The 12,505-nt window shown below is 37.0% G+C and overlaps 1 protein-coding gene across 3 annotated transcripts in view; it reads left to right on the top strand.

Moving 5' to 3' along the window:
* TERF1 (telomeric repeat binding factor 1) overlaps nt 1-12,505 on the top strand; it is a 34,148-nt gene that overhangs the window by 13,196 nt on the left and 8,447 nt on the right. For 2 of the 3 annotated variants that reach the window (XM_021688232.1, XM_044914233.1), the window contains exons 5-8: nt 2,222-2,371; nt 3,263-3,357; nt 4,884-4,940; nt 6,510-6,601. In XM_021688232.1, the coding sequence (XP_021543907.1) occupies nt 2,222-2,371; nt 3,263-3,357; nt 4,884-4,940; nt 6,510-6,601 (394 nt within the window). The remainder of the gene's footprint in view (nt 1-2,221; nt 2,372-3,262; nt 3,358-4,883; nt 4,941-6,509; nt 6,602-12,505) is intronic. The other variant, XM_044914234.1, reaches the window with a different exon arrangement.

The raw sequence follows: 12,505 nt of genomic DNA on the forward strand, positions 1-12,505 counted from the left end.
TTTTGTAGAACAAATATATGTGTTTCTGTTGGATATATACTTAGGAATAGAATTGATGGGTTGTAGAATATGCACATACTCGGATTTAGTAGATACTGCCAAACAGGTTTCCAGAGTGGTTATGTTACATCCGTTCCTTCAGCAGTGTGGAAGAGTTCCGCTTGCTTCACAGACCTCTGTAGTTTTCCTTTTAGTCATTCTGGCAAATATGTAGCAGTATCACATTGGGTTTTGGTTTCTCTTTCTTTGACTAGTGAAGTTGAGCACCTTTGAGCATGCTTCAATACAGTTGGGGGGTGATTACCTTAATCTCTTGAGGGACTGAGCTGAGTCAAGAGTAGGTTGAAGTTTTAGTAAGGCTCAGTCTATCTCTAATTTGCCGCTGTTCCTAGGGTATAACCCTCCAGAGATTTCAGATGAAAGCCTGATCTGTTTATTGGGTTCCCTGCCCCTACTTTTTTGCCTTAGCACTGTGAGGTTATTGGAAAAGCCCACTCTATACTTCACAGAAGAAAGCTTACAGCCAGTAAGCATAAGAGGAAATGCTTAACCTCACTAGCATGAGTAATCAGGGCAATCCCAAGTAATATATTGAAATAGTATTTCCTGTACCTCAGACTGGCAATGATTAAAATATCTTAGAATACTAACAGTTCGCTTGAAGAGTGGGGAAATGGTAAGACTGCCATACCTTCTTAGTGCTGTAAATTAGTGCTTAAACTTTGGAGAGCATTTTAGCAAAATCTGTAAGTATGCATTCCAGCAATTCTACTTCTAGATAAATACCCTAGAGTAACTGTTTTTATTTTTACTGCACTTTTTTTTTTTAAGATTTTTTTTTTATTTATTCATTTGAGACAGAGAGATACAGAGAGAGAGAGAGTGAGCATGAGCAGGGGAGAGGCAGAGGGTGAGGGAGAAGCAGGCTCCCCGCTGAGCCAGGAGCCAGATATGGGGCTTGAACCCAGGACCCTGGGATCATGACCTGAGCCGAAGGCAGATGCTTAACCATCTGAGCCACCCAGGCGCCCCTACTGCACATTTTAAAAGCCATGAAGGCTTTTTTTTTTTTTTTAAGATTTATTTATTTATTTTAGAGAGAGCATGCCCAAGTGGGGTGGGGAGAGACAGGGGAGAGGGACACTCTCAAGCAGACTCCCCACTGAGCACAGAGCCCAACTTGGGGCTCAGTCCCAGGACCCTGAGATCATGACCTGAGCCAAAATCAAGAGTTGGCCACTCAACTGACTGAGCCACCCAGGAGTCCCTAAAAGCCATGAAGTTTTATTTAAAAAAAACAAACAGGCCCCACTAAGACAGTTGGTCTGGAATACAGCCTGAGAAGTAGAATTTTTTGAAGGTTCTATAGCTTTTATTGTGCAACCAGTCTTGAAAGAACTAATGTCCAAGAGAAGCTTGTACTGTGTACAAGAAGACCTGTAGAAAAATGTTTAACAGTATTGCAGTAATAGAAAATAGCCTCTAAAAGCTTTCAAAAGACTGGAAGAATGGATGAACAAATGGTATTTTTGATCAGTGGAATATTGTACAACAGTGAAAGTAACTAGTTCTATAAAAATCAAATCAACATGGGGACGTCTGGGTGGCTCAGTTGTTTAAGCATCTGCCTTCAGTTTAGGTCATGATCTCAGGGTCCTGGGATCAAGCCCCGCATTGGGCTCCCCGCTCAGCGGGGAGACTGCTTCTCCCTCTGCCTGCCTCTCCCCCTGATTGTGCTCTCTCTCTGACAAATAAATAAATAAAATCTTAAAAAAAAAATCAGATCAACATGGATAAATGTCACAGAGTTGAGCAAATATAACAAGTTTCAGAAAAATACGCATATGCTAAATAGTACCGCATATTTGTGGGTACATTCATACTTAGTGCAAGTATGTAAAGGAATGCGTGGATATGGTAAATTCTAAATTCAGGATAATGGCTACCTTGAGGAGAGGAGAAGCTGGAGGTGTAATTGATGATGTTTTATTTCTTGGCAATGGACATTCAGGTTCATAATTTATTTTTTTATCCTTTTGTATGTGTGTGAAATACAAAGTAGTTTAAGTAAGAAAAAAATACATTCGTGGGCCATTTAAAATGAGAATTTTTAAAAGTCTCATGTTTCTGAGTTTATAATGTGATTTTTTTTAAATAAGACAAAATTTCTACAATCTTACTTGTGATTTATGTGTTAATTCATTTTTCCTGTTGTCTTTAGCCTTTAAAAAGGAAATTGCTTATGGTAATCTCTCAGAGAGATACATTCCACTCAATTTTTCAACACTTCAGCTACAACAACATGATGGAGAAAATTAAGAGTTATGTGAATTTTGTGATAAATGAAAAATCATCAGCCTTTCTTATGAAGGTATGCATATTCCAGAGAGACTCTAACAATAGAGTAATTAGAAATTGTTATAATAAAGGAGAATACTTGAAATAGAAATCCTTAAAAAAGTGATTTTGTAGAAGGGCAAAATGTTAAAATTAGTAAATCTACAGGGTTTATTGGTGATTTTTGCAGTATTTTTAAACTTTTTTGAAATAAGAGTTGGGGAAATTTTTCAAAATAAAAAGTTGGGAGAACAGATCAAAGAAATTTTTAACATGTTTTTGGAAAATAAAATTGGACTAAAGAAGGGCCTTTAAAAAGATTTTTTTTTTTTTTAATAACATTTTATGCCCCAGTCTTGGCCTCAGAAAATTTTAACTTATAGTGGAGCACTGATTAATTTAAGGGAGTATAAATACCTGGAATTTTTATTTTTTTAATTTTTTACTTAATTTTTTAAAGAGTTTGTTTGTTTAGAGAGGCAGGGGAGAGAGAGAATCCCAGACTCTGTGCAGACCTTGGAGCCTAATGCAGGGCTTGATCCCACAATCCTGAGATCATGACCAGAGCTGAAATCAAGAGGCAGGTGCTTAACAGACTGAGCCACCCAGGTGCCCTTATCTGGAATTTTTATTGATTTTTCTTTTTAAATAACCTTTTATCTAAAAATTGCCTAGTAAACACTGTATGTATCAAATACATGTACAAGGAAAGATCTTCTCCATAAGGCTTATAAACCAAGCAGGTAACTAAAGCAGCTGCTGTTGATATCATAGTTACTGGAGAAAACACAGCACAGTCCCTTTATTGACCTGTGAACAGATATATTGGTTACGACTATCAAAGAATTAGAAGGCTTAATTTTAATGCTATTTGTTCAAAATGGCTTAATGGATTCCTTTTTCTTCTACAACCCCGTGTTTTAAGGCAGCAGCAAAAGTAGTGGAAAGTAAAAGGGCAAGAACAACTCAAGATAAACCTATTGAAATGGAAACCGAAGCTAATTTGGATATAGGAAAAAGGTTTGTAAATTCATTAATATATTTTTTGTCTCATGGATACATCTTTATGTGAAAGTGTTGCTAGTGAGCCATTTTTAACAAAATTATTATAGAGGGTATGTTTTACTGATTATTAACATTTGGATATTTGGAGTACTGTACAATTACTTCCTACTAGATGAGTTAGAGTTTATTGGCTTGGCTTACAAAGCCGTACATAGCCCCTTTCTGTTCTTTTTTTTTTCCATCTACAACCTTATCCCTAAGCATTAACCTCTCCCTGCCCACATAATGGTACTTTCTAGCAACACAGAACTTCATCCTGATCCTCAAATATTACGAGGTCTTTCATGCCTGTCTCTTGCTTCAATTTTGAATTCCCTTCTTTCTGTTGTCTCCAAGGCAGGTCCTTACTAGCCATTCAGGGTCTAGCTCAAAGATCACCTATGTTTTATTGAGCTCTCTGATCAGTTGTCACTTCTGTGCTCCCACAGCATTGAGTCACATCTCTTAAAAGGACTTATCTTGGATGGTAACATACCTGTTTTCCTTTCTGTATTTCTCACTAGACTGAGAATCCTTTAAAGGTTCTTAATTAGCTGTGTATCCTTGGTACTTAGTTCATTACCAGGCATACATTAGAATTTGCAATACACTAGACACAGGGAATAAAACTAAAACTAGAGAAAAAATGAAGATCAAGAACTAAGCAGATATCAAGACCATCCTGGAGGCAAATAGAATCAGGACAAGTAAAGCATCAGATTCACCAGTTTCAGGACAAAAATCAGCAGGACACAAGTGAACAAGGATAGAAGTGTGATTGTGAAATCAGACAAATAATAGGAAAGATGAAACCTTCATGTTATCAGTGGTAGATGAAATAAAAACTGCTCTGCTAGAGCTTATAAACTATTTTGCGGCAATAATTATAGACAGGAAACAGGTACAGCAGCAAACATTATATAATTTGTTGTTAAAAATGTATAGACTTAAATGCTGAAGAAGCTGAGATGGAAGCTTCAAGGAGGGATGGGCATTGTGCAGGCCCTTGAAGGATAGTTAACGATTTTTTCAGTTGGATGGAAGAGGAGATGTCATTTTATGATAGAAGAATAGTTCCAGTGAAGGCACAAAGGCGTAAATGGTTATACTGTGTTTTTGGAAGCTAAGTTTAACTTCAGCAAAGTTGGGGGGGGGAATTTGTTAAAAAGTTCAGTTGGAGACTGGTAGGGAGGGCAAGAAATTAAACTTGAATCCATGGAAATAAAGATCCGTGGAGAGTTTTTGAAAGAGTGACGTGAATACTTGATTAACATTAACTCTGCTTAACTTATGTTTGTGAAAGCTTGATTCAATATCTGGTAGGTACATCTGTGCAAAAATTATCTATGTTGTAATGGAGACTCTGTATGTCCTAATGTTACCAGAGTTTCTTTCCAAAGATATTTTGTATAAATTGCAATATGACTTGATTATGTAGTAAGTACTAACCTTGTGAAGTTTCTTTTGTTTACATTCTTAACATATTTTTTCTTTTTTTAAAGTGTTAGTGACAAACGGTCTGCAACTGAATTCTCAGGGGGTACAGTATCCTTATCGAGGTGAAGTAAATGGACATTTTTCTTCCCTATCTTTAAAATCTTTGATTGAAGCACTTCATGCAGATCTAGATATTTTATAACTGTCATATAAATGGTGTGATTTTGAGAATATCATAGGTGCCTGCTTATCTCAACAGGTATTCAAGACCTTGACGTGTCTTGAAATTCCAAACTATAGAGACCTGCCTCTGGGATCCTGGGCTGTTACACATTGTTCCCACAAGGCCATTATTGGCATACATGTATAGGGAGTGCTTGAACTTAAAGCAGATGTTTAATAAACTCTTATTCTGTCCTAGAAATAAGGATATGTTGCCGGGGGGGTGGGGGGCAGTTATAGTTCTGGTGAACATCCCAAATTCTAATTTTATGAAATTACTTGAAAAACTGTGTTTAATCTACTAGAAATTTTGTGACAGACAATATAACATGTTCAGAGAGCAGAAAGTCTGCATGAATGATTTCAGAGTTAGAGCAGTTAGGATGCTGAATCGGGACCATAGTGGGAGGTTTTGATTTAGTGTGGGGGAGGAGGTCATTGGAAATGAGGAATTGAGAGGTCAGGATTGTATATGGGTTATCCATGAGAACACAGAAAAAACATGATAAAATCATCACTTGGGGTAGAGAAAGATCTGTGAATGATGGGAAGTGCTTGCAAGGCTAGTGAATGATTCTAAAGTATGGTAGTTGGTGATATACATCAGTAGGACAAATCCTCAAGGGCTAATGCTTCTTATGGAAGCAGTATCCTGAAAGTGGCATTTGTTAGGAAATGGAAAGTATAGAGACCCACCTCTGGGACCCTGGGTTCGTAGAAGGTAGAAGATTAAGCCTGTCTACTTGAGCAGGCCACAAAGAAATATTCTCCCTAAGAGAGATTTTAGACAAAGCGAAGATGTAGGCGAACTGGTGAAGGGGTTGAGAATGGCATTCCAGAGAGCACAATAGGAGGGAGGGAGGGAACGGATTAGCAGGTTTCTTGTGTACTTAGGTAAAAATACAGATTTTAGGTGGTGATAAAATCATTTCCCAAGCTTCGGTGAACTATTTTTTCATCTAAACTAGCTCCTTTATAAAGTGGGAATAATACCAACTTTGCAGGGTTGTCAAAATTTTGCCACACTCTGTGTTTCCAAACAGCCTTCATTTCAAAAATGCTCTCTCTGGAAGCTGTAAAGATAAGTGATACCTACCATTATGTGTAAAGGAATTTTGGAATTTCTCTTTTGGGAAATAAACTTAAAAGCCCTAGGGGAGAATGAAAGTCAATAGTTGATCGTCTGAGGATTTTTTTTTTCTTCACCTATCTAATTAAAAGGCCAAAAGAATCTTGGTTTCTTAGTAGATGAGATGGAGGAAATAAGTGATGGGAGAAGAGGGAAGTCAGACAACAAAAATCTTAAGAGGCCAAAGGTTAAGATGGGGCACTCAGCAAGGAGAGTACCAAAGGAAACAGGCCAAAGTAGAAGAAGGTCCTAAAATAGAGATTAAGACAAATCATCTACCTTCTTTCATAGCTTTTCTACTCTTTGCGGAACCAATCCCATGCTTTTATGTTCAATTTAGGTCTCACAAGAAGCTCTTTGTATCAAAGTCAAAACACGGATGCCAACAACAGGATTTTAATAGGCAAGAAGAAAGAATGGAAACTCTTCAAAGTGAGTACTCTTACTACAGTTTTAGAAGTGGAGAATTGATTTGTCCCTGAAAGTGATCCAGCCCTTGACCTCCCCACTACAACACCCAGACACACTTCAGAAAACTAAAGCACAATGGATTAAATGCCGTACCTTCATAGAGTTAGAAAGTTAGTGCTTAATTTAGAAAGCTATTCTGATTGCCTAGCTTAGAGTACTTTTGCTATGATGGTACACTGATTTTCTACCTTAACTTTATTCAGCAACTTGAAATAGTTACTTAATCTGAAACATACAGTTGTTATCACAATAGTTATGTTCTATAAAGTCGCTGTGGTTGGTGACTACTAAACCATTACTGGGGAATTACAGGGTTAGATTCCTTTGAGAATCTTGTCACCACAGTTTTGTCAACTGATAAATACATAACCTTGTTCAGTGTGTTTATGTGTTTCTGTTTAAAGATACTAATATATAATGTTGATTCATTAACCTTGACCTGTGGCCAAGTAGCACTGTAAGTCATGCCTGGATGAAGCTTTCTAACACAGATTTTTTCTGTTGGGAACATCCTAGTCTTGCACTTAGGAACACTAGACAACACTTCCACAATACATCTGGGGCCATTTTAAACAGCTAAATTACCCCAAAATACAAAATGTTGCATTAATTAGACTCTAAAAAAGACATTTATGACAGAGCTAAAACACAAAGGCAGAGCATCACCTTGCTTAACCTTAGCTGTGAACACACACATCAGGTGAGATGAATTTTTTTTGCTCTGTGCGTGTCCACCAGTGACCATAAAAGCACTCTGTATTGATTTTTGAGTTACAAATTATTAGCAGGGAAGTAAATTCACAAATACAGAATCCATGAATAATGAGGATTGACTGTGGAATCTAGCTACCTTCCTTATTACATTTAGAATTTATTCTTATAAAAGGCATCACTGGATTTAAAAAACAAGCAACAATAACCAAAAAAAAAAAAAAAAAAAATCTTAAAAGTAGTCCATAGGGGCGCCTGAGTGGCTCCAGTGGTTGGGCATTTGCCTTCAGCTCAGGTCATGATTCCAGGGTCCTGGGATCAAGCCCCGAGTTGGGCTGCGAGCTCAGTGGGAAGTTTGCTTGTTTCTCCCTCTCCCTCTGCCACTTTCTCTCCTGCTTGTGCTCTGTCTCTCTCTCAAATGAATAGATAAAAAAATCTTTAAAAAAAAAAAAAAAGAAAGTAGTCCATAATTGTTTTAAATTACAATTTGATTGTAAGTTTCTCCTTGGTATGTATTCATTCAGCAAATGTTCATTGAACCTACACTACATTCTAGGTACTGTATGGAATGAATGAATGAAAGCAAGGATTTTTAAACTTAATTGATGCATACCTAGCATCCTGAGGTCAATATAAAAATAATAGATGTACCACCTTAATGCCAGGGACATAGGCTGCAATAAGTATTAATTGAATAAATTTATTCATAACTGATGGCTGATGACAGGGCCAGTATTAACTAATATTTGTAAATTATAGCTCTAAAACATTTACATCCATAGATATTATCATCCTCATTTTAAAGATGGTAAAGTTAAGCTCAAAGAAATAATTGCTTCATGTTGTTATTCCAAAATTGTTCTGCGTCTATTGCTGCAAAATGGCTAGTAATCATAATTCTAAAATAAAATAATTTGGGGATTCTGGACTTTTAATTTCATAATACAAAATTCAAATAAGTGGAAGCATATATTTTTTTAGATTCTAAATAGTTGATTAGTGGTTAAACTCTGAGAACTATAACCTCATTGCAGACTGGTTTGACAGTGACTATGGATATTGAGCCTAGAAGATCTTGTGAGTTTTAGTACATTTTTTGACTTTTTGTTACATGTTAGTAATATATACATACATATATATTTTTTTTACTTCCAGTTTGCTTAAAAGGCATGCAGTATCCTCTCTTCATAGTTAGAGAATATTAGTTTTGTTTATGCTAAACAGTTTTTTTCAGATTTGTAAAATTGCCATGTACTTTTAAAAAATCAAGTGATTCAGAAAACTTGAAAGAAAGAAAATCACCTAAATTCTTTCTGTGCAGAAAAAAACCTACCACCATTCAGTGAAATGATGTGTAAACTCATTTAATCCTCAACAATGTTACAAGTGCTTTTTTTTTTTTAATCATCCCCATTTTATACATGGGAAGCCACCACAAAAAGAGATTAAGTAAAATATACTTCGTCACAGAAATAGTGAACAGAACTAGAATTTGAAATTAACCTTCTTGGGGCACTTGGGTGGCTCAGTCAGTTAAGTGTCTGCCTTCGGCTCAGGTCATGATCCCAGGATCCTGGGATCGAGCCCTGAGTCTGGCTCCCTGCTTAGTGGGGAACCTGCTTCTCCCTGTCTGCTGCTGCCCCTGCTTGTGCACTCTCTCTCTCACTCTCAAATAAATAAATAAAATCTAAAAAAAGAAAAAAAAAATTAGACCTTCTTTTTTAAGTAAACTGTATGCCCAACTTGGGGCTTGAACTCACAACCCCGAGATCAAGAGGTTCATGCTCTGCCAAATGAGCCAGCCAGGCAAAATTAGACATTCTGACTGCAGAGCCTATGCTTCTAATTGCTGGGCTAGACTATGTCAGTGGAAAGATAGTCAAATAAAAATTTAGAAAAATGTGATTAGATTACATGTTACTTTAAAACACATTTCCATTTTGAACTTCATGTAAATGCTGTTTCATAAGAAGTATATCAGTAACCTATATGATTCCTCCAAAATGAAAGATATAGAATATGAAATACTTCAAGAGGTTGGATCAGGTTGCCTCTGTAGTCATAAATTTAAATTTTAGACTGTTGACTGACTTTATCTAAAGTGATATTAGCAAAAAAAACAAAAAACAAAACAAAACCAACCTCTCCCACCAGTTTCCAGTTTTTCTTAGTTTTATTTTATATGATAAAGGTTTGTAGAATTCTCTTTTCTAGCCGTAAATCCCAAAGTAGTTTAATCTGTTTAAATTGATTTATTGCTGGTTACCAACCCTTTGACCATCATGTCCCCATTCCTTACTTCTTGTTTGCTAGGTTTTTTTAAAAGATGGGATTATAGGTACTATAATTTCTAAATTTAGGTCTGCTCTTTTTTCTTTTTGGGGTGAGAAAGGGAATTTACTGCCACATACTCATAAGTTCAGAGGTACATTAGCTACAAGTGTGGCTGGATCCAGCTACTCAAGCGTTTTCATCAGACCTGCTTCCTCTATGTCTCTCAGCTCTACTTTCCTCTGTGATGGCTTCCCTTCCAGGCAGACTCTTCAAGTGGCAACCTCTGACAGATAGATGTTCCTATCATCACTGAAGTGGAAGATGTTCTTTTCTTTTTTCTTTAATTGAGGTATAGTTGACACACAATGTTGCGTTAGTTTCATGTGTACAGAATAGTAATTGGACAACTCTATATATTATGCTATGCTTACCCAAGAGTAGCTACCATCTGTCCCCATACAACATTATTACAATACCATTGACATAGGGAACTATGCTGTACCTTGAGTGTGTACTGTTTTTTGCTTAAAGGGAAATTTGGCTAAATATAATATTCTTCAGATAAGTTTTTTTTAAGATTTTTTTATTTATTTATTCGAGACAGAGAGAGAGAGAGCATGAGCAGGGGGAGAGGCAGAGGGAGAGGGAGAAGCAGGCTCCCCGCTGAGCCAGGAGCCTGATGCGGGGCTCGATCCCAGGACCCTGGGATCATGACCTGAGCCGAAGGCAGACGCTCAACCAATCGAGCCACCCAGGCGCCCCATGGGAGATACTTTTCTTACACCTTTGCAGATACTGATGCATTTTTTGACTTTATGTGTGCTGCTGTGGACAAGTCTGATGTCAGCCTTTCTCCTCCCTTTGTATATGAGTTATGTTTTACTTATAGATTCCCAGATCTTTTTTAATATGTGCATTTAATGCTATAAACTCCCTTTAATTACTGCTTTAGTTTCATCCCACAGATTTTGAGATGTTTTTTCATTTAGTTCAAAATATTTTTTCATTTCCTTTAAGACTTTCTTTGACTTCTGGGCTATTTAGAAGCTGTTTGCTTAATTTCCAAATATTTAAGGATATTCCAGATATCTTTCTATTATTGCTTTCCAATTTAATTCTGTTTGGGACTGAGAATATACTTTGTAGGATTTCTTTTTTTAGGATTCTTTTTTTAACTTAAGATTTGCTTTATAGTACATGATATGGTCTATCTTGGTGAGTGTTGATATATACTTGAGAAGAATGTGAATTCTGTTGTAAAATATCAGGTCAAATTGATTCATAGTGCTGTTCAGATTTTGTGTATGCTTGCTTATTTTTGCCTGTTCATTCCAACAATTACTGAGACAGTATTGAAACCTCCAACTGTAATTATGAATTTCTGTGTTAATTATTAATCTCTGCTAATTTATTAATTTCCTTTTTTGCTTTTTTAGTCCTCTAGCACCTGTTTAAACAATTTGCAATATGAAAATCTCTGTTCATAACTAGTGTGGTTTCCATTTTCCTGACTGGAGCCTGACCAGCACATAATGGTCTGTTCCTGCAACAATGCCATATTATCTCAATTACTGTAGTTTCATAATAACTCAGTATGTGACAGGGACATTCCCTTCATCTTACTGTTCTTCAGGAATATCTTGACTATTCTTGACTGTTTTGGTTTTCCATGTTGTCAGGGAAAAAACCCAACTTCATAGAGGATTGCAAGCAATAAACCTGCTACCTCTCCATAGGTGCCCCAAGTAGGCAATATGACTTAATGAGTCAGAGCAAAACAGTTACAGCACAACAAATAGCATGGCATCAGCATAATTGTGCTGGTTTCTTTATTCCAAGTCCCATAGGCAGTGCAATGGCCCCAGGTAGATGCTGTGCAGGCAGATAGGTTGTATTGTAACTGAGAAACTTAGTGCCAAGGGCCTACCTCTTTTTGAGTAAGCAGCAAAACAGGATAGCAAACCAGCCAGTCCCCTCCCAGGAGAGGGTAGTTACATGGTGGTTAGGCTATGGTTCCTTTGATCTACTTAGGTGCCTATATGACTACAAAACTGTTTAGTATCAGGAAACAAATAAGCCTTGTACATTCAGCAAAAACTGCAGGGATGCTCGGGGCCAGTGGTGGACTACTTCTCATAACACATAATTTTAGAATAATGTTAAGTCCTACAAAAAGCCCTGTTGAAATTTTCATTTGAAATTGCATTGTAACAATAGATACTTTTGGAAAGAACAGACACAGTTATTATATATTAGTATGAATTATAGACTTTATATTAATTATGTTAAGTCTTCCTATGCATGAACAGAAGTATATTACTCTATTTATTTATTTTTAAAGATTTTATTTATTTATTTGACAGAGAGAGACACAGTGAGAGAGGGAACACAAGCAGGGGGAGTGGGAGAGGGAGAAGCAGGCTTCCCACTGAGCAGGGAGTCTGATGCGGGACTCGATCCCAGGACCCTGGGATCATGACCTGAGCCGAAGGCAGACGCTTAACGACTCAGCCACCCAGGTGCCCCTATATTACTCTATTTAGATTGTCATATATATTTTCTTATAATGTATAGTGTATATATATACATATATAGTAAAACTTTATAATTTACTACATATAGATCTTGACCACTGCTAGATTTTATTTTATTTTATTTTATTTTTAGATTTTATTTATTTGAGAGAGAGAGACAGAGATAGTGAGAGAGAGAGCACAAGTGGGGAGGAGAGGGAGAAGCAGGCTCCCCACAGAGCAGGGAGCCCGATGCGGGACTCAATCCCAGGACCCCGGGACCATGACCTGAGCCGAAGGCAGACGCCCAACCGACTGAGCCACCCAGGCGCCCGACCACTGCTAGATTTATTCCTAAGAATATTCT

This window comes from Neomonachus schauinslandi, chromosome 4 (genome assembly GCF_002201575.2).
Source record: "Neomonachus schauinslandi chromosome 4, ASM220157v2, whole genome shotgun sequence".
Classification (NCBI taxonomy): domain Eukaryota; kingdom Metazoa; phylum Chordata; class Mammalia; order Carnivora; family Phocidae; genus Neomonachus; species Neomonachus schauinslandi.